At 40.1% G+C, this 27,722-nt stretch overlaps 2 protein-coding genes across 3 annotated transcripts; both read right to left on the reverse strand.

Moving 5' to 3' along the window:
* Window positions 1–3,920, reverse strand: LOC115744137 (cytochrome P450 71AU50-like). The gene is made up of 2 exons (XM_030679245.2): window positions 3,015–3,920; window positions 1–757 (listed from the first exon to the last, which is right to left on the reverse strand). Exons 1-2 carry the CDS (start codon window positions 3,894–3,896, stop codon window positions 137–139), a joined length of 1,503 nt encoding a protein of 500 aa, XP_030535105.1. The 5' UTR covers window positions 3,897–3,920; the 3' UTR covers window positions 1–136.
* On the reverse strand, window positions 1–27,674 carry LOC115744138 (cytochrome P450 71AU50-like). 2 transcript variants are annotated; one of them, XM_030679248.2, is made up of 3 exons: window positions 26,765–27,674; window positions 25,116–25,759; window positions 1–147 (listed from the first exon to the last, which is right to left on the reverse strand). In XM_030679248.2, the coding sequence occupies exons 1-2, from the start codon at window positions 27,644–27,646 to the stop codon at window positions 25,139–25,141; spliced, it is 1,503 nt and encodes a 500-aa protein (XP_030535108.1). In that variant the 5' UTR covers window positions 27,647–27,674; the 3' UTR covers window positions 1–147; window positions 25,116–25,138. The 2 variants fall into 2 exon arrangements, with proteins under 2 accessions (XP_030535108.1, XP_030535106.1); XM_030679246.2 differs by lacking the exon at window positions 1–147 and having other exon boundaries at window positions 24,763–25,759.
* Window positions 27,675–27,722: the final 48 nt, after the last annotated feature.

The following is a 27,722-nucleotide window of genomic DNA, read 5'->3' on the forward strand; positions in this document are numbered from 1 at the left end:
AGAGGACGATAAGACTTCGAAAATCAAGCTAACATCACATTACAAACTAGTAGGCAATCCATTTGGCATTAAAACTCCTACGAATATCAGACTTATTTTTGGGAACTCAATCGTCCATCGGAAAGTTCACTCCCTTTCACTCCCTCAAACGGTATCTAGGTGTGACCACCAGATGATCGGCTCTAGGAGTAGTGAGCCCGAACTCCTCGGTCATGTCAAGGTCGCCCGGTGACATGCCTCCCGAAAGTTCCCAGTCAAAGCAGTGTACAAGCTGAGCAAGCACGAACCGCACAACGGTCAAGCCAAGCTGCATTCCGGGGCACCCTCGGCGGCCCGCCCCAAACGGCAGGAGCTGAAAATCACGTCCCTTAACATCCACGCTGGATCCTAGGAATCTCTCAGGCACGAACTCTTCCGGGTCGTGAGTGGTCCACACTTTCGGGTCCCTTCCGATGGACCACACATTCACGATGACCCTCGACTTGCAGGGTATGTGGAAGCCGTTCAGCGTGCAGTCCTCGGTCGCCTCGTGGGGAAGCAAAAGCGGAGCCACCGGGTGAAGCCTCATGGTCTCCTTTATGACCATGTCTAGGTAGTCCAAGCCATCTGTGTCTGATTCCTCCACTGCTCTATTCAGTCCCACGGCGTTCTCTAGTTCTTCTTGGAGCTTTTTCATGGCTCTAGGATGTTTAATAAGTTCGGCCATTGCCCAGTCAATTGCTGTCGCTGAAGTGTCCATCGAACCCGACAACATGTCCTGCATGGAGAAACATATCGACATAGACATAAACAAGTATCTTGATTTCACTTATCAAGAATATTTACGATAGACTAAGACATGGATGTACAATGGACTAAGTCATGGATGTTACGAGGAAAATTAGTGCATTGAAAGCTTGAACTTTCCAAATCAGTTACTCAACAAGCAAAATTACCAAAAAAATTATAAACCTGCTATAATTGTGCCAATTAAGTTCAAATTTTATTTTTTTATTGTTTTAGTCACCAAGTTTTTGCAATTGTATCAATTCAGTCCATCCGGCCACTTTTGGCCAGCATTGTTGTGGACGCCAACCGAAGACATAATATTTTAATAATTTTTTTTTCTCTTTTTTTATTTTCTTTATTTTCTTCTTTTTTTTCTTCCCTTCTTTGACCGGTCGCCGGTAATCGATCAGAGGTGATGGCTGAATGGTGAGGCCGTGCCTTGCCTTGGCTATGCGAGGTCGCCCTTACTAGCCGGGCAAAGGAAGGAGAGGGAGGAAAAAAGAAGAAGAGAGAAAAAGAAAAGGAAAAAAAAGGAAAAACAAAATGAAAAATTCAAAAAAGCTCAAAAATAATATTAAAATAGTTTATCATCAAATGCCGACCGACGGCTATTCGGCATCCACGTCAACCCGAGTCGGCCAAAATTGCTGTATGGAGTGAATCGGAAAAAAAAAAAAGTTTATGACTAAATTGGCACAATTGCAATATGTTTAGGAATTTTTTGCAATAGGTTTAGGACGTTTCTAACAAAATCTATAGGGTCAATTGAATCCATCAAAAAACTACTTATTGTTGGAGTTGGCGAATACTTCGGGGATTCTTGTTTCTCACACTGGGTATGTCCACGTGAGCTTAGGGAAACCGAAGTGTTACCAAACGACATGTTACCCTTGCACGCGGGATGCGGGGGTTCGGGGGCAGCGCCCCCGAAACCTCTACGGGTTTGGGCTTTTATTTAAGCTGGCCTATATGATTGGAATTAAGAGGTTTTAGATTTTTTAGCCCGTTTTTGGGGCATATTTATTTTGCTCGATTTTATCATTATGGAAGCGATGAATTGGCTGTAAACCAAAAAATATAGTGAAATCTCTTTGCGGGACGTAGCCCTAATCTTGGGGTGAACCTGCGTAATCTCGTGCGTCATTCCAATTTTTCTTGATTCTCTGTGTGATCGTCTGATTCGGTTTCGATAAATCCCTTCACTTATGAGGTCATAAATATGAATTCCGGTAAGAATAATACTTAACATAATTAAAAAGATAAACAATTTTTTTTCATTTAATATTTGAAGTTGGACGATGGGTATTATTTTCTCAACTAGCAAATCCTTTCAAGAATGAATCTACATATTGAAACCCCAATAGAATTTTAAACCATGAATCACTTAATAATGAATACACTTTGTCCTCTCCAGCACTCACTGTTTCATAGTTGACAAAACATTATTAACCGCTCCACCTCCCGTTCTTGAAAGAGACAAACACATGGTAGATAGACAAAAGACACCGTCTGTCCAGAGCAATATATGAAGAAGCTAACAAGACTATCTGTTTGGGCAAAATTTCAGTTGAAGCAAATGTAATGATCACTAATATTGCCATCATTTCATATATCTTAACATATACAAGAAATGCAGGAAAAACGACACTGCTAGAAAAATGCCGCTAAAATGTGCAAATCTTAGAAAGGAAAGAGGATGTGAGGAAGGCATCATTTCACATGCTTGATAATTTTTTTAACCAAGATACAAGAGTTGAAATATCAAATTTGCATGAAAAGTTTGCTTTTAAAAATTAAATGACATACCTTGTTTGATGTTTGAATAAGATAGTTCGCATATGTGAGATTTTGTAAAACTATTACCAATTGTTCTAAAAGCGTAAGATTTTAGATGAAAGCGTGGTTTAATATTTAACTTATTCAATCACTCTCTTATCTTTTGCCTAGTACAAAACCCCTCAGGATATCTTGCTTTGATATAATATGAGATTTTCTGGAATCATTGCTAACTGTTCTAAAAATGAAGGCCTGAATAAATATTTTAATTATTCTACCAGTATAAACAAAAATCTGCTCATAATCTATCGAATTATCTCTTGATCTCAACCTATACTAATCTCAGAACCTCAACTAGCGGGATCCTTGTTCTAATAAAATTTCCAGTCCGACATATGCTTATATAATTGAACAGAACTTGAAGTTACAGAAATCGTGAGTAATCTAGCTTTAAAAAGTTGATTAATTACCAGAATTATGGCTTTGATATGGGGCCTGTCGATATGGTACTCTCCCTCCTTCACTCCCATGATACCCAACATGACATCAACAAAATCTTTGCTGTCACCTTCCTCTTTCTTAGGCTTCATGTGCTCGTCAATAATTTTCTCAAAGAAGGCATCGAACACTTTGCTCACGGCCTTCATGCGTTTCGTCAACCCCTGAAGATCAAATGGCGCTAAATAAGGAACATAGTCACCGATGTTAAGCGTCGCCCCCAACACCATCCCTTCTTGAATCACGGCCTTGAACCCTCTCTCGTCAAACTCCTTGTCCATGTACTTCTTCCCGAACACCATCCGACAGCTCATATCGGCGCTTAGCGACGAGATCTTCGCGCTCAAGTCGATGGCCATGGAGTCGTGAGACGCGTCTTTGAGAAAATTCACGAGCAAGCCGACCTCCTCTCTCCTCATGGGCTTGAAGGAATTGATTTTTGCATTGCTAAGGAGCTCCAAAGTGCACATTTTTCTGATGTTCCTCCAATACGGGCTGTACGGCGCGAATGCCAAGCTCCTTTGCTCGTAAGAGATGTGCTTCGAGGCCTCATGAGGCGGCCGGCTCGCAAAAGCAAGATCGTGAGTCTTGAGGAATTGCTCGGCCACTTCGGGCGATGAAACGACGATTGCGGGAACGAACCCGAGGCGCAGGTGCATGAGGGGTCCATATTTTCGAGCTAATTTGTGAAGATCATGATGAGGGTTTTTTCCCAACAAAGGGAGGTTCCCAAGAATTGGAAACCCTCTCGGACCAGGAGGCAATTTCTTCTTGCTCTGTGTTTTCCATAGCAAAGCTCGCAGTAAGAGATGAGCAACCAAAGCGAAGGCGAGTGTTATCCATATCCAACCCATTGGAGGTGGTTCTTTGGAAGGAAGTGGAGCGACGATGGAGGTGGAAATAATTTCGTTTGATATATAGACAAAGATATGACAGGGTGCAAAATTTCTTGCACGTTATTTTTAGTGGGGCCTTCATCTAGAATCAAAAGAAACATTATAAGCTATACTTTAATTAAGAAATAGTGAAGAACATTTCAATACCATAAACGACATCTTTTCTCACTAGGACGATAGATTTTGTCAATCAGATGATTAAAATAAGCTTGTTTATTGATATTTTCTTAAACATTGCCAACTTGGTCAACAAGAAAATGGACTCCACCGATTTTATAAGGCGGTGAAACTTAAGTCTATGAATGTGGCTTAAGAGCAAAGCATTTGAAGATAAGGCTACGAAAAGTCTCTGTCCATGAGAGCCTCGTAATAAGGGAGGAAGAGAGTGGGCCTCGTGAGAGAGAGAGAGAGACAAGGCGTGAGTTCCCGAATAAAGACATAGAATAGCTGCGTGTGCGCTTATGTCAGCTAGTTTGCTTTGAGTATTTTGAGTCCGGTGATGAAAAGTAGGAAGCTGCTAGCCCGATAGTCTGACTATTAGTTATTTCTTATTACATAATCTCACAATTAATGAGTGTTTTATACGAACCACACAATGATGGTGTATGGATTTACGGTTGAGATTGTATTGTCCCTAACAGATCTGCCATGAAATCATTTCCCTAGAAAGTATATTGCAAATAGGGAAAGTCAGATTTTACATGTTACCCTAGATTGTATCACAATTTAAAATGTCTTGAGATTGTCTCTTATAATTCTCTCGTGTTACCACCACAACGTTTCTGTATAGTGGAAATAGTGTGAGGTTGCGTAGTCTACAATCTGTGACTACCCCTATGGGAATTACCCTAGCTTAAAACTGTTGGATCATAAAGGAATAACCTACGCTTGAGAGCGTGCTGTATCAATCAAACTTCTACATAGTTTATGACATCGGGGTGTAAAAAATCGAACCGAAACCGGAATCGAAACCAAACTGAACCGAACCGAAATGTCATGCATTTTCGGTTTGGTTTAGATTTCGGTTCGTGTAATAGAAAAATAACCTATTTCAGTTCAGATAGTTTCATTTCCGTTAACCGAATTGAAAAACAACTCAATTTGCTCATAACGGATTGGGTTCTCAAAAAGGTGAATTGAGTTGAGTAGGGCAAAAAATAAAATACAAAGAAAATAAAAAAAAATTAGAACCAAACCGAATCTTCAGTTCGATAATACTCAGTTTGGATCCTCATTCGGTTCAAAGTTAATGCACACCCAAACAGTTTGGTTCAGTTCAAGTTTCTTGAAAAATCGAATGGAATCATTGACACCCTAGTTATGTGTGCTATAAAAGTCCTTGAGAGATATGATATCCTCTCATCTGTTGAAAAGCGGGGACAAAGAGAGATTACATCTTTGACATTGATCGTTGCTTTTATCTTATTTGGAGTATGTCTAATGGTTCATACATCTCCATCGTAAACTATCATCATTGACATTGATCGTGGATTTCATCTTATTTAGCTTCAGATATAAAAATGGACCATTTCAATGACGCCTTTCGTGTTTTTTCGGTTTGTCTTTGAATGAATGGTCGGCCGCCGAACCTTTGTTACATAATATGTGAAAAACAATCCGATGGCCAATCATTTATTTAAAGACAAACTGACGAAACACGAAAGGCCTCGTTGAAGCGGTCCATTTTTATATTATATCTCTCCTTGTCAAAGGTATAATCTCTCCTTGTCCCCGCTTTCCAACAGAAGATACGATATCAGATCTTATACGCCCTTTTTGTAATTTAGTGTTAAGCATAGGTATTCCTTTTTTTATCTCAGCAGTTTCATATGAAGCTGACTTAGTCCGTGAGCTTTAAAAGGGAAGCATGAAATATTACAATTTGTTACAACAAACAAGGTGTTTTCAATATAAATTGGCGAAATTATTGAAAAAAAGTCATAAATCTATTGTAATTATACCGACTTAGTTTTAAACTTTTTTTTTGCTGATTGAGTTCTAAACCTTTTACATTTGTGTCAGTGCAGTTCATTCGATCAATTTTGGCGGAAAATCGCTGACATGGCTCGGCCAACGCTATCGTGGATAATTTTTTAGTGATATTATCCTTCAAAGTTTTCTTTTTATTTTTCCTTTTTTGTCTTTTCTTTCTCTTTTTTTTTTTCCTTCTTCTTCCTCCAACCGGTCGCGGAGTCTGGCGATCGGCCAGAGGCGAGAGCTTATGAGGTTGACCTTGTCGGCCTCTCGCAACGCACCCTACTAGCCACCGGTGAGGGGTACACTCCCCCGCCCCATGAGAGGAGCGACCTTGCCATCGTTGGATGAGGTTGAGCCTCGCTACCTCTGGCCGGTGTCTTGACCTTAAAATTCGAAAATTCTTAGGTTAATGGATTATTTGGCTAATATATGACTAGTCTAACACGGACTACGTCTAGCAGAGGATTCCACTATATCATCACCTCGCACCTCTCGTTACATCACTCAATTGCAAGCGAAAAAGAGTATATATAACAGTAACTATTCATGAGCTCAAATCCAAACTACTAATGAAAAATTATGGACTTAAATCGTAAAAACCCTCTGGTATCCAGGGGGTGCTGCATCCTTGAGACCCCCGCCGGGGCGGCTCCCCCGGACCCTTGTCCGCTCGGCGTGGAGTGGGATCCACGTGCTTTCCTGTCGTAGGGGAGTATGAACCACACCCCAACATCTTCCCACTTGGTGAATACTTCCCATTCTTCTTTAGACCCAACTTAGTTATACACCATTCATACTTTTCTACACTCACTGCCTTGGTCAAAAAATCCGTACTATTCACCCGTGTGTCAACTTTTTCCAGCACTATAACTTTCTGTTTTAATTTCTCTCGGATGAAGTGATATTTTATGTCAATGTGGTTTGTTCGTGCATGAAAAGCAGGAATCTTAGCCAAGAATATAGCACTCTGGCTATCACACCCAATATTCACTCCTCCTTTTGTAAAACCAAGCTCTTTACACAATCTACTCATCCAAATCACTTCCTTAGCAGCATGAGTAAGAGCCATGTACTCTACCTTAGTAGTAGATAAAGCAGCCGTGCTCTGCCTCTTGCTCATCCAACTCATAGCTCCGCCGAATAAGGAAATAACATAACTATTGGTCAACCTCCTGCTATCAATATCACCTCCTCATTCAGCATCAACAAAACACTTGATTTCTAATGTGTACTATCCCTTTGAGTTTTTCGTGCCTTTATAACATAACTCAAAGTCAAACGTATCGCGAAGATGACGAAGTACTCTCTTTGCAGCTATCCAATGCTCTTTCCCCGGATTAGACATATATCTACTCAATACTCCCATCGCACGAGCAATATCCGGACAAGTACATACCATGGCATACATTAAGCTCTCTACTGTGCTTGCATATGGAATTGCTGCCATCTTTTCAGCTTCCTCTTCGGTCTTGGGACACTAGAGCGCCGATAACTTGGAACTTGTGGACATGGGGGTCTTCATTGGTTTACTGTATTTCATGTTGAACTTCTTCAACACGGTTTCAACATATTTCTTATAACTTAACCACAACTTCCCATTCTCATGCTTCCTTTTTATCTGCATGCCCAAGATGAAATTTGCTGGACCTAGATCTTTCATCTCAAACTGTTTCGTCAATAGTCCTTTTACAGTACTAATCATTCTCATACTATTTCCACCTAGCAGCATATTATTAACATATAAGGTTAAAATAACAAAATCATCATCTAACCTCTTCACATAGACACAATGATCAGCATCACAACGAACAAAGCCAAGTTTCAAAGCATAGGAGTCCAACTTCTAGTACCACATTCTTGGAGATTGTTTCAGGCCATACAAAGACTTGTTCATTTTGCAAACAAAATCTTCTTTTCCTTTGACCACAACCCATCTAGTTGCTTCATGTAAATATCCTCCTCCAAATCACCATGTAAGAAGCTATTTTTACATCGAGCTGCTCTAACTCCGGATTTTATGTAGCTGCTACGGATAAAATAAGTCTTATGGAATTTAATTTAGCAACGGGAGAAAAAATCTCACCATATTCGACTCATTCTATCTGCGAGTACCCCTTTCACAACCAAACGAGATTTGTATCGTTATATATCTCCATCTGCAGACATCTTCTTCTTGAATACCCACTTACAACCAACTGCCTTCCGATCTATGGGTAGTTTTACCGGACTCCACGTTCTGTTTTTATCTAATGAGTCCATCTCATCTTTCATGGCTTTCTCCCATCGCTTGGCATCTTCCGCGCTTCTTGCTTCCTTAACAGTATTTGGATCATCGCTTGTAATAGTCAAAGCACAATTTTCATTACTGGCAAATAAAGTATACCTCTCGGGTGGTGTTCTCTGCCGTGTGGACCTCCTTTAAGGCCGGTTCAAGTAGTGCTTCAACTTCGAACTCAGTGTCGGAATCTACAATATCATCCTCCACATCAGGCTTATTAGTTTCATAATTTAAATTTTCTATTTCAGCTTATGTAGCCTCTGTCTCTCCCTACAAACTAACACTAACTCAACCGTATGTGATTCTTCAAGAACTTGTGAAACAATTTGATTTATCGTAGATTCTCTAAACATCACATCTGTGCTGTAGATAATATGTTTAGTATCGGGATTCCATAGCTTATACCCTTTAATACCATCCTTGTACCCATTGAAGATGCACTTCTCTGACTTGCTCTCAAGCTTATTCCTCTTTTCCTTTGGCACATGTACATATGCTTTACAGCCAAACACTCTAACATGGGATACGTCTGGCTTCTTTTCAAACAGTGCCTCAAACGGTGTCTAATCCTTCGGAGTTGATGTGGGAGACCTGTTCTTTAGATAACACGCAATAGCCATTGCTTCTGCCCAAAATTCAGCTGCTAAACTTGCACAACTCAACATACTCCTCGCCTTCTCCTTGAGAAACCGATTAAGCGTCTTTGCCACGCCATTCTACCGAGGTGAATAGGGCATTGCTTTCTGCCTTGTAATACCATTGGTCGCATAGAATTGATCAAATTTTGTTGAACAGAATTTCACTCCGTTGTCGATCCGCAAAACTTTAATCTTTCTATCAAACTGATTTTCTACCAAAGCTTTGAACTCATGAAATTTTTCAAACACATCATCTTTTCTCTGCAAGAAATATATTCACACATGTCTGGAAAAGTCATCAGTAAAAGAAACATAATACCTTGATTTTCCAAACGGTGTAAGACCGAAAACGTCACTGTAGATTAAATTCGGAATCCCTTTCGCTTTCGCTCCTATGGATTCAAAAGATACCCGATTCTGTTTCCCATGCAGACAATGTTCACAAAATCCGAAACCTATAAGACAACTTAGGATTCCATCCACCATCTTCTTTGACGTAAGGGTCACTAGTCCTTTCTCACCGATATGACCCAATCTTTGATTCCATAGCACCACAGGATCTTTTTCCACCTGCTTTGTGATATAGCTCTCACCACTAATCGCTGTGCTTCCCAATAATTTCCATAGTTTTCCTTCCTATTCCCCTTTGGCAATCACCATAGATCCACGGGTTAACTTGCATGAGTACTTATCGTTGGTAAAAGTAATACCAACATCCGCCATAGTTCCCACGGAAATAAGATTCCTAGTAAGATAAAAAATATGCATCACATTTGGAAGATTCTTGACTATCCCATCTTTCATCTTCAGTTTCACCTTTCCGCGACCAACAATATGAAGCATCGTATCATTTTCCATCCACATTGTACCACCCCGATGTGGCTCATAACAACAAAACCAATCTCTATGAGGCGTCATGTAGAAAGACGCTCCAAGATCGATTATCCATGCATCGCGGTCAACCCGAGATGAGTTGTGTCGCGACCTAAAATTCGGATTGAACTTTGGGTTAATGGATTACCAAATTAATTAAATGAATTAATTAATCTAGCCCGAGCTCTCCCAAGCTCTACCAATTCGAAACTTAGGGTCACATGATTTCAATCAAGGAATTTTAAATTTTTTGGAGCCGCCACTAATCTTTTTCGGAAGGTAAATTAGATACCTAAATAAAGTATGGAAGAATACTTTATTTTCTGCTAACCAGAGATTTAGGTTCGGGGACTTGATTATGTTAATTTTTCAATTAACACCCTTTCGGTACCATTCTTGTGAAAATTTTCTTGATTGGCAAATCCAATTGATTTCAATAAATGAATTTAGGTGCAATTTATCTTTTTGGATTTTCTTGATTAGATGAATGCTATGCAACTATATGAAATGAGTAGTGATGATATTGAGAAAATGTATTTTGATGCGTATAAAGGAAAGTGAATGCTAACTACATGACGTGCAATATGAGAACTAACCTATATGACATGCAAGATGACTTATTTACGTCATGTGGTATAGAAAAAAAAAAAATGCATGAATGACTTTTGGAAAAATTGAATTTGATGGAACGTGAACATGAACTTCGAACTACATGGCATGCAATATGGATTATATTTAAGACATGAAAATGCATGAATGACATATAAGAATGCATGACGAATTAGACTATGTGAAATGCTCATGAAATGTCATAACCCTTTAATGAATTTTCGGTTTTATGATTTTTGGTTCGACAATTAACACAAATTGATTAGTCAAAATCCAATTTATATTAAGAGTCATCTTAAGATATAATTTCTGAAAAAATTCACTTAAGGTCAAGATATGATAATTTTTTTTTATGATTTTTATGATTTTTTTTAATGAAAAAATGAATCAAATAAGAATATAATAAACCTTGAGCATAATACACCTTATAATCCGAATTTTTTCGATGAATTCGCTTCGTACCCGGGAGGTGGGGTCAGAAGGTAATTTATTCACGTCGTACCCCGGGGGTGGGGTCGGATAGTGAATTTATATATTATGAAATTTGTCGATCCGATCCCAAAGTTATGGGATAGGTTAGACAAATCCATGTGCGGATGACGTCGTACTTTGGGGGTAAAGTCAGATAGTCATCCACAATGCACATATTCCGAGGGACAAGGCACAAGGGAGCATGTATTATACTCAAGGTAGATTATAAAAATATTTGAATTATACTAAGGTATATAAAAAAAAAAAAATTCTCGGCCAACTAGGGGTAGGTGCCGAAATTTTAAAGGGGATAGGTTCCTATCCACAAAGGATTCACATATCTTTTAAACTTAGAAAAATTATCTCTTGAGATAGGATTTTTTAGATAACTATCCAAACCAAAAAGATATGATCAGAATTTTTAAGGGCTTCAATTCACCACAAGATAATCTTGAACATTCCAAAAGATGTGCACAATATCTTTAAGATGTGATCAGGATTCAAAGTATCTTAAGTTCAAATCGAATATCCAAAAATATGCTCATGATATACATGCAATCATCCACAAAGTCATAAGAAAATATCTATAAGAGAGTTATCTAAAAAATTTCGAAAATCATGAGATTATATTCAAGGATTTCAAAAGAGATTATCTTGCCTAATGTGTCAAAATTCAATTTCCTTTTTGGATGAGGAGCTTTATCTCATGGAGATTTCAAAAGACTAGGATAAATCCTAATCCAGTTTATGAACATATCAAATCCAGCATTTTATTCACGAATTTCGGAAGAACGCAATGCATCTTTCTAATTGAGTGTTATTTTGTTCAAGCTCAAAATTATCCAATTAACTTTTGAATCATGCAAACCAATTCAAAAATTAACTAGGACGAGCGATTTCATGACAACGCGAGCATAAATTCAAGGTAAACAGCTTAATCCATCAGAAATATGCAAAAAATCAGAGTATCCAAGCTTGATAATTTACCTTGATTGCAAAAACTTGTACTCTCTTCCCTCAAACTCGAAGGAAAACTGCGGACCAAATCTGAATTTTTGGGACCAATTGGTGAAAATTGCACGAGCTAAAGCTTCGGGATCAAATCAGCAACCAAAGCACAATAAGATCTATTCGTGCCTCCCCTTTTGTGGCTTGCACAGCAGCAGAATTTTTTAGATTGAACCACAGAGAACTTTGGGCACCGATCCAGTAGTAGAGCAGCTCCAAACAAAGGCAAAATAGCGGCAAAAATAGCACGGGCAAGCAACTGAGTGGTGATGCAAAAAGATCAGCCACGTTGGGGAGCAGTGGATGGACCAAAGGGAACAATGTCACAGCAACGTGGTCTTGATCTTTAGAAGCTGCTGAGCTCTCTCCCTTTTCACGTGAATGCCAAGATTGTGAGCAGAGTAGGTTTTTTTTTTTTTTTTTGGCCCCCCTTCTTGTGAAACCTAAGTGCTCTATTTATAGCGCACGTTAGGTTTCTTGGTCATCAATCCTAATGCTTGTGGGCTTATAGGCTTGACTCCTTGAACAAATGTTATGAATTAAATTGAAAGCCTTTTTCCATGGGCTAACACTCAGCTCAATTAAAGGTCCAAACTACATTCTTTCGTTGTAATTTTCGGCCACTAATATGCTAGAACAGCCTAGCTGAATTTTGCATTCCCTCAAGGCCCGATCTAAATGATTTAATTAAGTTCTCATCCGTCCACTGTTGGTCCGATTAAAATGTGAATGCAATGTATGCTAAAATAAATATGAAAATTAAGTTAATTATTTTTTGTAGGAACTAAAATTTAATTCCTGATTTTTATGCAAAATAAAAAGTTAGTCAAAATTTAGGTGTCAACAAGTTGCAAATGAGATACATGTCTCTCACGTTATTGTCATCATCCTTCATTGTACTAGATGATGGTGCCTCATCTCGCTTCTCTGGAACCATACTTTTGCTTCTGCAATCCTTATTCAAGTGTCTAGCTTTTCCGCACTTCCAACATTTTATTTCATATCGATCTCGACTTTTAGATCTTCCTCTAGACTTATTCCTAACACCAAATCTGGATTTAGATTGTTCACTACTCCTTCCTCTTATGAAAAGAGCCGCATTCGCTGTCCTCTTGAGACCCTCGCTGGGGCGGCTCCCCTGGGCCCCCACCTGCTCAGCGTGGGCCAGGACCCTCGTGCTTTTATGTCGCAGGGGAGTATGAACCACACTCCAATAGATATTTGGTGTTGGGAATCTGCTGCTCCTTCCGTGACGTCGACGAGAGTTGACACATTCTCTCCCTCTCTCTCTCTTTCAAAGACTGCCCCTCACAATTCTCCCACAATGGATGATGAGCAGAAGAGCAGCAACGGACTCGTCAGTGGGGGCAGAGGCGACTGCGAGGTGCTGTTCGGTGACATGCCGTCGCGGCGACCATCAGATCTCGGATTTGAAAGCTACCGCTCGTTGATGGCTGGGACTTGGCAGGTTCGTGGAGGCTGCATTGTGGAACACTTCTTTTGACCATGAACCCCACTGCTTTGACTCTACAGCCTTATTCCTTCTGGTCTTCAAGTTCCCTGCTTACGTCAATAACGTGGAGAATCTCTCCTCCAAACGTGTGGCCACCGAAGGCTTCGAGAGAAAGTCTTCTCTTTTCCTTTCGCTATCTTGGCCGTGAATTTCAATTCTGCCGCCTCCAAGAGAGAGATCCAGAGAAGAAATTCTTCATGGCGCCTATGGAGAAAGCCGCTCCCTTTCCCCTCACAATCTTTCTCTATTTTGTGCTCTCAAAAATTCTGCCGTCTATTCAATGAATTGGCCTCCCAAAACCCTAAACTTAATCTTCATATTTATAGAGAAAATTATTGCAACCTTATGACCTAAAGTTTGTCAATTTTTTGCAAAATAAACCCAGGCTCAAATATGTCTTGAATTAATTCTCAAAGGGCTAAATTGCATCGAATTATTTAATTTTTCCCTGAAAATTTCATGTGTTGCGCATTTTCTGGGCTCAATTAGACTTTTTATAATTAATCAGATATTAAAATTAACTTTGAACCGCGAGTGGGCTAAATTAAGTCCCCATGAACCTTAAAATTTCAGCACTAACACCCTCTCCATTGCTGAAAATAGTCTTATGAATCTTGGTCCAAACGCTCGTCAATTTAAGCTCAATTTTCGTACCGCCGATTCAATGTGATGTAATATGTGAATGACAAAAATTAAATATGAATTTAGTGTTAATTTTTTTGGTAGGAATCAAAATTAATCCCAGATTTTTATAATTAAAAGTTTAAAATCAAAATTTATGTATCAACACCGATGACTAGTTGGAGGGAGAAGGAAGAAAAGAAAAAGAAAGAGAAAGAAAATAAAACAAAAACAAATAAAAAGAAAAAAATCAAATAAACATTAAAATATTAATAAAAATTTTACACGTCAGAGTCAGCAGCGCCACGTCAATGATTCCGGTCAAAATTAACTGAATGGACTGAATTTGCACGAATGTCAATTGTAAAAAAAAAAAAAAATTATGACGGAATTGACACAATTACAATAAGTTTATAATTTTATTGTTAAATCTTCCATTGTTTTTTGGTAAATCTCCCCTCTAAATTCAATGAATATTACTCCATATTTGTCATCAGACCTCTTAGACTATGTCAACTTCATATCGAACTCCACAAATTAACATGAAACTAAACTGATAGTTCGTAAGTACAATTGTAAGGAAAATGATAATATATTTCTTAATGGGATCATTTGAGCCCACCACCAGTGCTAGGAGGGCGGCGCCGCCGCAACCTGCCCTAGAATGGTCTTCACGAATGTAAAAGCAATTAAAACTAGTCAAGTCGATAAATGGAGATATGGAAGCCAGTCAAGTCGATAGCCATTAATCGACTTTAGTTTTCTAATTAACTTGATTGTTCCTTTATGACTGATTAACTGGTCTGATTATTTGATTTAGAGATGCCACATGCTATCTTGTTGCTCACAAACATTGGATGATTGGAGGTGGTGATGGGCCTCGTGGCTCTAATTGTAATTGCAGTTTTCCAATGAAAATACAAATGGAGGACCCATTCTTGTATTCGAAGATTTCCTCTTGGAACTAAGAACACCACAAGTGTCATAACTTCCGTACGATACTCACTTGAGTGTTATGACTTTTATTTCGATCACTTGAGTACCACAACTTTTTAATAGCGTTTACCAAGAACCGAAAATCTGACGTGGCATGATACTTGTGCTAAGCGTTTCAAAGAATGTATGGCACTCAAGTGTTTGATTGAAAAATTATATGGCACTTAAAGTGATCGGAAAAAAATTATAGCATCCAAGTGAGCTCCATATGTAAATTATGACACTCAAGTGATCGATAAAAGAAAATGTGACACTCAAGTAAACACTGTAAGAAAGTTATGTCACTTGTGATGTTCTTTTCTCTTTTCCCCTTCATAGGAGTGACCATTGAGTTCTTCATCCCTAGCGAGTGAATCGACATACCTCCTTTCCTTAATAAAAGAACTAAGTAAAGATCGAGACGTTAACAAAGCATTCCAAAGCATAAATTGTATACTAAGCATTCGCCATACATAATCACATGCCTCTATTGGTCTAGAAAAGTCTGATTTCTTGATCCTCGTAGCTTCTGTGGAGCATCGTCCCTCACCCAAAGACAGCTTATATCCCTTGCATGGAAGCGGGCTTTGATGACTCGTGTGTTGCCATTTGACCTTGGTAAATGCTAAGCTTCAAGTGGTTGGAATATCCTCCATTTACTCTAAGTACATCATTAACAACATTAAGAAGTGGGGGAAATGGGGAAAAGGAAGGCCGATTCAGTGCCCTGAGCACCGATTAAGCATACTTAATTCAGAAAACTGCACTTCCAATAGTACTAATTTATGCACAATACGAGCACAATCAATGCATTGAAAACTACAGAGTTTCTTTAATTAGTTGCTTAAAAAGTGCGATAGAGGCACTTATTAGGACACTCCTGAGTACATTTTGTAACATTAAAGCAAATTTCATTCATCTTAGTAACAACCGGATCCCATGTCACGAAATCCCCATATTCCTAGGCATTATTGTGGGGAGAAGTACCAAAAAAATCATAAATCTATTGTAATTGTGGTTAACGAAAAGTAACTACGGTTACTTTAACTAACCAGGGTTGACTAACCCGACCACAGTCAACTAACCCAACAGTAGCCAATTAACGTAACCCAACCATCATTAACTAAACTAACTAACCATTAACATAAACTAATCTATCCTTAAACATAATTAATGACCTAATCGGAGATTGGGGGTTGACACACCAATAACGGCCGGCGAGGACGAATGATCGGCGGCGGCGACTCGAGCGCGACAACGGCGATCCTCGGTGGCTCTAGGCCTCTCAGCTCGGCACGGTGGTCGGAAGCTTGAGCTCGGGGGTGTCGCATGGCTTGACGACAACAACCCACGGCGGCGCGGCAACGAATGACGAACGGCGAAACTTAAATCGACGCCGAACGAACCGGGTCTCCACCAACCAGCCTCTGTTCTGCTCAGATCCACAAAATTTCATCAACTTTCTGGACAATCAGCCCCCATATCCAAATTGTCCTTGATCTTACGGTCGCATAGGAGAAAACGGAGCTCGATTCGCCCTCCGGATAAGCTCAAACGAGCGACTTCTTCTCGGGCGCGTGCAGAAAACCGAGAAAGAGAGGGAGCTCGGGGACGGGGGAGGCTTCCACGAAGATTGAAGAGAGAGAGAGAGAGAGAGAGAGAGAGAGAGAGAGAGAGAGAATATCCCCTAAACTTCTTGAACAAGCTATATTCAAGATAAAATCCCCTCAATAAATGTCATGCCTCTAAAGTCTTCATTTATAATGGTTTCTTGGCTTTTCTCAATAATGCAAGAAGGGTATTTTAGTCATTTCACAAGCAAGGGTAAGTTAGTCATTTGGCACAAATGAGTGATGGTACTTTGGTAATTTAGCATCAAGGGTAAGATGGTAATTTTTCAAAAGAGTAGAATGGTCATTTCAAGGAAAAAGGGCAAAATAGTAAATTTACCTTTAAGGACAAAATGGTAAATTCATTTCGAAGGTTTGGCCAGGATTAGGCTCGGGCGCGAATTGTCTCGGAGCTTCAATTCGACAACTCAATTATCCCGGCTTGATTTCCTTTGTCCAATGCCTTAAGGTTACATAATACCCTTCTCGGTTCGATAAATCAACATCCAACTATTGTCCCTTCATCCTTGAAAATCCAATATTATCAACCTGATCGAAATCCGTGGTTAAAGTCCATCGAATTCATTTATCTTACGGACGTCAAATTTTTGGGATGTCACACAAAGTAAAAAATTGAATAATAATAAAACTCACTAGCTGCCAAAAGCAACAATTACTAATATGAGCTATAGAAATTACAATTCACCAAAAATAGAAGAGGTGAGACAAAGGAGACTAGGTTTTTTTTTTTTTTTTTGGTCTAACAATAGCTAAAATTCGGTTTCAAAATCGGATTGGTTCCTGGGTGGGTATTCACTTGGAACCTAAAACCGGACCTGTTCCAACCGGTTCCCAAAAATTAGAACCTATACTCGGACCGGTTTGAGTAGGAACTGGTTCCCGGACCTGTTTTTTGGGTGGTTCGGTCTGATTTTCGGGTAAACCCGATCCGGTTGCACACCCCTAGTCCATGTGAAAGCACAACCCTTACATTCCAAATTCAAAATGAAGAATATGCTTCTAAAAACTCTGGAAAGGCCTTCAATTAGGATTTGTGGATTATATAACAAGCTCAATTAGGATTGTTGGGCCCAGCGCGCTACAAATTCGTCATGGCAATATAGTGACCGAAAGAAGGTGATTCATCTTACCTGCCCGATGGGGTTCTGGGCTATTTGGGACGACTCTTGCGAGAAAGCCGAAGCTTTAAAATGCATTATGAGATATGATTCTCGAATTAATTTGGACTTATACCGGGAAATAAAGTTGTTTCATGGTAGTTTAGTGTTAGCTAAAATTCAATCTGATTTTCGGGTTTAGAGTTCTATGATGCTATAGAGATATAGATTCACTTGTTGTATGGGTATTGGTATTAAGCAAATTCCAAATATGAATAACTTTTTAAGGTGGGTAGAAATTAATATTACGATTTTCGAAATAGGATAATTAATTTGGATGAGTAGCTATGGTGTATCAGTAATAGTTTATATTTGTGAAATTAGATTGGGATGTTATTCTGGTGGATCCGTAATAGATGAGCATTGAAGTTATTGGAAGTTATTGGTTCTTATTTCTATGGTTAGATTTCATATCTTCGATTACGTGCATGTAGAATGGTTTTGTCCAAAGAGATTGAACCGATTTTTTTTATGAGTTTAGCTGGCATAAGGCCATTGTTAGAGTAAGAACATATTGTGATCCATAAATTTTTAAAAGAGTAAACCTCACATCAACTTGTTAATCTCACATTGGATTAAATACACTCACCCAATCATTTATCTTTTTTTTTTTTTTATTGTGAAGGCTGATCTTTATCTTGTAGAGATATATATATATATATATATATATATATATATATATATATATATATATATATATATATATATATATATATATTACATGTTGGCAAAGGTACATTTGATTTTCAGTTTGTAGATTCTTTGCCTGCTCATTCAAACATGAATGTAAGTGGTTTTTCCTCTCTTATTTTATAAGATTCGCATGATCATGCATTTGCCAAAACAAAAACTGGGTTGGAGATGTAAGTTAAGTTTAATTTTTTGTGTGCCTAATTAGGTTTTGATTGGTAGGGATTATTTTGCTTAGAAATACGTATTGAAAATTTATATCGTGACTCTGATCCATCAATTTGAATCGGCTCTCAAAAAATAGTACCAGGGTGTGCATATGTACATTTCGACTTTGGCTGTGGGCTTTGAGAGACATTTAAAACGTATATATTAACTCTTTGAATACGGTTTGCAATGAAACTATTTTTCGGCTTTGGCAGCAGACTTTATGTAACGCTGGCTTAGGACTTTCAGCCGCCAACAAACCAGCTAATTAAAATAAAAAAAAAAACACAGCTTCATCAGAACTTTTCACACGATGGCGAGGTTAAAATTGCTGACCGAAGTCTCGCACGATGGTGCAGTTTGGTCTGCCCTGGAAATTACGTTGAACCTACGCCCAAAACTTTGATATCTTATTTTTTATTAAACACAAGATCCTGTTGACTTCATGACGGGGTGCATGAGGAATTTCACCCCTCGTGGATTTTCCCTGGAGATTACGAAGTCAAAATATGACCAGTCAGGAAAAAAAAAAAAAGGAAAAAAAGATTTAATTGTAAAAGAAGTATGTGCTACATTCATTTCCCTATCTTTTCCTTTGCCTAAAACTGAGTGGGTTTGATTATATTTCTCTCCGAAGGGTGTGATCTTGTGGCATGTTTGAAGGATATTTGGGTGTTGGGACTGGGACTCTCCTTAATTAGTTGGGTGAATCAAAGCATTAAAGCTTTATTGACTACGTAATCCCAATGCAACAACCTCGCACGGGAAAAATAGATTCTTGTGGCTCCATGTATTGGGAAGATGTTTGTCATCTTCGTAAATCCACCTTTATTAATTGGTGAAGATTCTAGAGCATGGAAGAGAGATCCCATGGCCATCTATAAATAGGGGATGAAGAGATAGGTTGAAGTAATCCTTTCTGCATCAAAGAAAGAAATCGTCGGTAAGATCGACAGATTCGACAAGTCTTTCGATAAGAGAGATCCTCTAAGAGAGAAAGAGCAAGAAAGCCACCATCGAGTGAAGAGTTTGAGAGAGTATTATCCTCTTAAACTAGTGTATTCCACCACAAAGGTGAGGGCGATCCACCAAATTCGGTGAGGAATTATTGTTGTAATCCTACTATTATAGTGGAAGATCTTCGTGGTTTTTCCCTTTCGTTTTCAAGGGGTTTTCCACGTAAAATTTGTGTGTCTTCGCCTTTACATTACTTTATGTTTTCTTTCTTATCTTGATCACACAAAGTGGGAAAAAGGATTCACTTCTGCATACCCTTTTTTTTTCCGAACGGTGGTATCGAGAGCCGGGTTCAAGGGCATTGTGTGTTTCAAGATGGAGGCCACCGTCACCCATGATGGTGATATGTTCAAACTCACAGCGGAAAACTATTCCTATTGGAAGCCCATGAATGAGGGCCACCTCTATTGCAAGGACTTGAATGAGCCAATCCTAAATGAGGAGTAGCCGGAAGAGAAGAGTGACAAAGAGTGGGAACTCTTGAATCGCAAAGCGGTCGCCATGATCCGCAAGCACATCAATAAAAGTTTGTTCGAGCATGTGTCGACATATACCAATGCTCACGAATTATGGACAAAGCTAGAGTCCATGATTCAAAAGAAGACGCCTCGCAATAAAGCTCACCTAGTGCGACGATTGGTGAAGCTAGAGTACAAGGATGGTCAAAGTATGATCGAGCACTTGAACAATTTTAAGGGGCTCGTAAATCAATTGACGAAGATTGAGATGAAGATTGATGATGAGTTGCAAGCCCTTCTACTTCTCGGTTCCCTACCGGAAAGTTGGGACACGTTGGTTGTTACTCTAAGTAACTCACCTTCGGAAGGGAAGCTCTCCATGGATGCCGTAGGCGATAGCCTTCTGAACGAAGATGCTAGAAGAAGAGAACGAGAGACGTCCAACTAATATGAAGCCAATGTCGTCGACATTCATGAGAAAAGAGAGACCTGTGGAAGAAGTAAAAGCCGCGGTCATGACAAGTTTCGTGGGCGGTCTAAATCTCGCTCCAAAGTAACTTGTTATTATTGCGGGAAGCCGGATCATAAGAAACCGGAGTGCCAGATTCTCAAGAGAGATCAAAAGTCCGGCAATGTTAAGCCGGACCAAGTTGACCCAAAAAAGGAGGAGAAGAGCACTACGGCCATCGCTGCAACTGAAGTTGATGATATCTTCCTAATTGGAGAAGGCAACTACCTCAATGTTGCCGACGACGATAGTTCGTGGATCGTTGACTCAAGTGCGTCTTTTCACGTCACTCTAGATGAAGGCTTCTTTTCATCCTACCAACTTGGTGACTTTGGTACAGTCAAGATGGGAAATCACGTCACCAGCAAAATTGTTGGAATTGGTGAAGTCACTTTGGTGACCGACACGGGATATAAGTTAGTATTAAAGGAGTTGAGGCATGTTCCGGATATGCGTCTCAACCTTATCTTAGCTGGGAAGCTAGACGATGTTAGTATGGTGAATCACTTTGGTGCGGGCAAATGGAAACTTGCCAAAGGGAGTATGGTCATCGCCCGAGGAAACAAAGAAGGTTCCTTGTACGTCATGCAAGGTAGAGTATGCAATAGAGATGCTAATGTTGCTCAAGGTGACTCAAGCCTGGAGTTGTGGCACAAGAGGCTTGGTCATATGAGCGAGAAGGGGTTACGGATCCCCGCCAAGAAAGAATTACTCTCCGACGTAAAAGGCCAATTGCTAGAATCTTGCACTCACCGCTTAACCGGCAAACAACACCGAGTGTCTTTCCGAAAACCAGATCAACCTAGAAGGAGAAGGTATGTTCTTGAACTGGTTCACACCGATGTTTGTTCAATGACAGAAAAATCCCTCGGTGGTGTATACTACTTCGTCACCTCTATCGACGATCACTCTAGAAAAGTATGGGTATCTTTGTTGAGCACGAAAGATCAAGTTCTCCAAGCGTTCAAGAAGTACCATGCCATGGTAGAACGGGAGACAAGGAGGAAATTAAAGTGCGTGCGAGCCGATAATGGTGGTGAGTACCGTGGTCCATTCGAAGCATACTGCAGGTCACATGGTATTAAACCGGAGAAGATGCCTCAACTAAATGGTGTAGCCGAGAGGATGAACCGAACCATTGATGAAAGAGTCTTATGCATGTTAACTCATGCCAAACTACCCAAATCATTTTGGGGTGAAACCGTGAAGACTGCAATTGATGTAATCAACTTGTCACCTTCAAAACCTTTGGATGGAGAAATCCCAGAGGAAGTTTGGACAAGAAAGAAGGCGTCATACGGTCATCCGAAAGTGTTCGGTTGTCGAGCGTTCGTTCATATTCCTAAAGACGAACGATGTAAGCTCGATGCAAAGACCAAGGAGTCTATTTACCTTGGTTTGCCAAGAGATGAGTTTGGTTATCGACTTTGGGATCCTATCAAAAGGAAGATTGTGAGAAGTCGCGATGTTGTATTTTTTGAAGACCAAACTCTTGAAGACATCAAGAAGCCCAATACCAAGATCATTACCCATTCCAATCTCGTATCATCCTCTAAGAAGCGTGATGATTCGGGGGGAGAAACATCGCAGAACAATAATGAAGAAGTTGGTGATGGCAATGTTGAACCACCAACAGAGGAGCTTGTCGAATCGACAGAGACAGAGGCAGTCCAACTAGAGCCTGAAGTTCAACCTCAATTAAGGCAATCCACTAGAACCGGGCGTCCCTCGACCGGATATCCCGCTGATGATTATACAATTCTTGCAGAAGAGGGGGAGCCTCGGTGTTATGAAGAAGCTATGATCAGCGACGAGAAAGAAGAATGGGTGAAAGCCATGCGGGAGGAGATGCAGTCCTTGCATGAGAATCTTACCTATGATCTAGTTGAGTTATCGAAGGGAAAGCGAGTGTTGAAAATTAAATGGATGTATAGACTCAGAGCTGATGAAAACAGCTCGCGGCCAAGATACAAAGTTTGAATTGTTGTCAAAGGATGCAACCGGAAGAAGGGCATCGATTTCGATGAGATATTTTCTCCGGTGGTGAAGATGTCATTGATCCGAGCTGTCCTTGGTATAGCCGCCACCCTAAACTTGGAGATTGAACAACTCGACGCAAAGATCGCATTTCTTCACGGAGACCTAGAGGAAGAAATCTACATAGAGCAACCCGAGGGTTTCAAAGCTTCAAGAAAGAACACTCGGTGTGTCAACTCAAAAAGAGCCTTTACAGTCTAAAACAAGCACCAAGACAGTGGTACAAGAAGTTCGATTCGCTCATGGCACAACATGACTTCAAGAAGATCGACGCCGATCATTGTGTGTTTATTAAGAGGTATGCCGGTGGCGATTTCATCATTCTTCTACTTTATGTTGATGATATGCTAACAATCGGGCAAGACTCGAAGAAAATTGCTACTCTTAAGAAGGCCTTGAGCCAATCTTTTGCTATGAAAGATCTTGGCCCAATGAAGGTGACCCTTGGGATAAAGATCATTCGAGATCGTTCGAAGAAACTTTTATGGCTATCCCAGGAGAGATATATCGAGAAGATTCTCAAGAGATTCGATATGCACAATGCCAAACCAGTAAGTACACCTCTTGCGAGACATTTCAAATTAAGTAAGAAACAGAGTCCATCGAGCGAGAAAGAGAAAGAAGAAATGAACAGAGTGTCATATTCATCGGCGGTTGGCAGCCTCATGTATGCTATGATATGCACCAGGCCCGACATTACTCATGTTGTCGGTGTTGTGAGTCGATATCTTTCAAATCCAGGAAAGGAGCATTGGGCTGCTGTCAAATGGATATTTCGATACCTTCGGGGTACATTGAAAAGATGTTTGTGTTTCGGCAAAGAAGAACCCGTGTTAGAAGGATTCACGGATGCAGATTTAGGTGGTGATGACGATTCGAGAAAATCGACATCGTGGTACTTGACTACCTTTGCAGGGGGATCCGTGTCTTGGCAATCTAAGCTCCAAAAATGCGTTGCCTTGTCTACCACCGAAGCTGAATATATTGCAGCCACGGAAGCATGTAAAGAAATACTATGGATGAAGAACTTCTTCCTTGAGTTGGGTCATAAGCAAGAAAAGTATGTGTTGAGATGTGATAATCAAAGTGTCATACACTTGGCAAAAAATTCAGCCTATCACTCTCAATCAAAACATATCGATATGCGTTATCATTGGATTCGGGATGTAATAGAGGAGAAGCATATACAGCTCGACAAAGTTCACATTGACAAGAACTGGTTTGATATGATGACCAAGGTTATTCCATCGAAGAAGTTCGATGACCGCCGCGAAGGTGCCGGTGTAGTAACCCCCTCTAATTAAGTTGAATAGGGGGAGATTTGTTGGGACTGAGATTCTCCTTAATTAGTTGGGTGAATCAAAGCATTAAAGCTTTGTTGACTATGTAATCCCAATGCAACAACCTCGCACGGGAAAAATAGATTCTTGTGCCTCCACGTATTGGAAAGATGCTTGTCATTTTCGTAAATCCACCTTTATTAATTGGTGAAGATTCTAGAGCATGGAAGAGAGGTCCCATGGCCATCTATAAATAGGGGATGAATAGATGGGTTGAAGTAATCCTTTCCACATCAAAGAAAGAAATCGTCGGTGAGATCGACAGATTCGACAAGTCTTTCGATAAGAGAGATCCTCCGAGAGAGCAAGAGCAAGAAAGCCACCATTGAGTGAAGAGTTTGAGAAAGTATTATCCTCTTAAACTAGTGTATTCCACCACAAAGGTGAGGGTGATCCACCAAATTCGGTGAGGAAATATTGTTGTAATCCTACTATTATAGTGGAAGATCTTCGTGGTTTTTCCCTTTCGTTTTCGAGAGGTTTTCCATGTAAAATTCGTGTGTCTTCGCCTTTATATTACTTTATGTTTTCTTTCTTATCTTGATCACGCAAAGTGGGAAAAAGGATTCGCTTCCGCATACCGGTTTTTTTTTTCCCAACATTGGGTACAGTGAGGCGTGCTGGAGTTTGTAGAGAGTAACAAGCAATGAAAGAAAAGATAATTGATAAATAGTGGATAACTTACATGCTTGACTCACTCAATCACTCGAGTGTTTTCTCGCCCACAATTCTATTACGTTATATAGAAACATGAGTAAGAAAAATTACGAGATGCTGGCTCTTTATTATAACAATTCGAAATAGATTGAGAATGAGTTTAAGACGGAAAAAGGGAAAGACCGGGATATTTTCATACATAGGCATCTCGGAATGATCCCCCTGAACCTCCGAACATGTACATATACCTATGTTGACGTTTGTGCTTCAATTCGACCTTCAATCCAATTTGATTCTTTCTTGGATTTGGCTGAATATCAGAGACATCAAACACAACACAATGCTCTAAACTATACTGAAGCAATTAAGAAATCTCTAGTCTCCACATGACAATAATACATTGAAAATCAAGTGAAACTCCAGTACAAATTATTAGGCAATCCATTTGGCATAAAAACTAACACAAACGAAACTTCCTGATGAGATCAAATTTATTTTTGGGAAGGAAATCGTCTATTGATAAGTCAACTCTCTTTCACTCACTCAAACGGTACCTAGGCGTGACCACCAGATGCTTGGCTCTTGGAGTAGAGAGCCCGAACTCCTCGGTCATGTCAAGCTCGCTCGGTGACATGTCACCAGGAAGCTCCCAGTCGAAGCAGTGCACGAGCTGAGCAAGCACGAACCGCACAACGGTCAAGCCGAGCTGCAACCCAGGGCACCCTCGGCGGCCTGCCCCGAACGGCAAGAGCTGAAAGTCACGCCCCTTAACGTCCATGCTTGACCCCAAGAATCTTTCAGGCACGAACTCTTCCGGGTCGTGAGTGGTCCACACTTTCGGGTCCCTTCCGATGGACCACACATTCACGATGATCCTTGACTTGTTGGGTATGTGGAAGCCGCTCACCGTGCAGTCCTCGGTCGCCTCGTGGGGAACCAAAAGCGGAGCTACCGGGTGAAACCTCAAGGTTTCCTTGATGACCATGCCTAGGTAGTCCAAGCCATCTGTGTCTGATTCCTCTACTGCTCTATTCAGTCCCATGGCCTTCTCTAGTTCTTGTTGGAGCTTTTTCATTGCACTAGGATGTTTTATAAGTTCGGCCATTGCCCACTCTATTGCTGTCGCTGAAGTGTCCATTGAAGCCATCAACATATCCTTCACGGAGAAATATATCAGAGATTCTTATTAACCTCTATATCTATTGTACTTATCGAGAATATTTACAGTATAGTGAGTTATGCATTGAAATACAAACTTTATACCATTAATTACTCAACAAGGGTATGGAGCACCTTAATTAACTCCATCAGGAAACTACTTATGAGATTTCCCTAAGTATGATCTATAGTAAGAATAATACATTATAAAACGATAAAGACCTATTTTTCTTCATGAAATATTTGGTATGGTGCGATGTAAATTATTTTTCCAACTAGCTAATCCTTTTGATACATGTATTCACTTGTTTAAACCCCATTTGAAATATGACCAGGAGTCTCTTAATAATGAATAAAATTTGTTATCTCTAGCACTCCCTGTTTCATAGTTAACAAAACATTGTCCGCTCAATCTCTGATGCTGAAAGAGACAAGCAGATGTACTTCAAGCCAGAGACAATAATTTCTCTATCGCACTTGTTGATCGGCAGATGGACAACACGGAGGGTCACAAGATTCTTGGGCACCGTCCGTTCGCAACGATGTTTGAAGAAGCTGCGAAGACTATCAGTTGTAATCATATACAAGAAATATAGACAAAATGACATTGCTCAAGAATTGCCATTGAAACTGGCAAATCTTAGATAGATGAGAGGACGAGAGGAGGAGACCGATTCAACATGCTTAATCATATATAGGCAAATTCAACCAAGATGTAATAGTTGAAATACTAAAATTCGTCGACAAAATGGATTTTCAGAGTGCAATCACAGGTTCTGTTCGATGTTTCTATATGGGTGTCGATACGCTCAAATATCCGCTTATGAACTATAATTGTCTTCTAAATGAATTTTGAACTTTAACTATGCTCATCTCAGAACCTCAACCAGTGGGATCCTGGTTATTCATAAATTTTCCACTCCGACGTAAGCTTGGATAATTGAACAATAATTAAGGTTACTCGATTATTTGTTAATTTAGTGACAAAAGTTTGATTAATTACCAGAATTATGGCTTTGATATGGGGCCTGTCGATATGGTACTCTCCCTCGTTCAATCCCATGATACCCAACATGACATCAACGAAATCTTTGGTCTCTCCTTCCTCTTTCTTGGACTCCATGTGCTCGTCAATAATCTTCTCGAAGAAACCATCGAATACTCTGCTCACCGCTTTCATGCGCTTCGTCAACCCCTGAAGGTCAAACGGCGCCAAATAAGGGATAAAATCACCTATGTTCGGCGTCGCGGCCAACACCATCGCTTCCTGAATCACGGCCTTGAACCCTCTTTCATCAAACTCCTTGTACATGTACTTCTTCCCGAAGACCATCCGACAAGTCATGTCGGCACTTAGCGACGAGATCATCGCACTCAAGTCGATCTCCATGCGGCCGAGAGATGCGTCTTTGAGAGAATTCACAAGCAAGCCGACCTCCTCTCTTCTCATGGACTTGAAGGAGTTGATTTTGGCATTGCTAAGGAGCTCCAAAGTGCACATCTTTCTGATGTTCCTCCAGTACGGGCCATACGGCGCAAAGGCCAAGTTCCTTTGCTCATAAGAGATGTGCTTCGAGGCCTCATTGATAGGCCGGCTCGCGAAAACAAGATCATGGGTCTTGAGGAATTGCTCGGCCACTTCAGGCGATGAGACGACGATCGTGGGCACGAACCCAAGGCGCAAGTACATGAGAGGTCCATATTTTTTGGCTAATTTGTGGAGATTGTGGTGAGGGTTTTGTCCCAACAAAAGGAGGTTTCCAAGAATCGGAAACCCTCTCGGACCAGGAGGCAATTTCTTCTTGCTCTGTGTTTTCCATAGTAAAGCTCGCAATAAGAGATGAGCAATCGAAGCGATGGCGAGTGTTATCCACAACCAAGCCATTGGAGGTGGTTCTTTGGAAGCAAGTGGGGTGAAGATGGTAGTGGGAATAATTTCGGTACATATATGAATAAAGTTA

Source organism: Rhodamnia argentea, chromosome 11, assembly GCF_020921035.1.
Source record: "Rhodamnia argentea isolate NSW1041297 chromosome 11, ASM2092103v1, whole genome shotgun sequence".
In the NCBI taxonomy this organism is placed as follows: domain Eukaryota; kingdom Viridiplantae; phylum Streptophyta; class Magnoliopsida; order Myrtales; family Myrtaceae; genus Rhodamnia; species Rhodamnia argentea.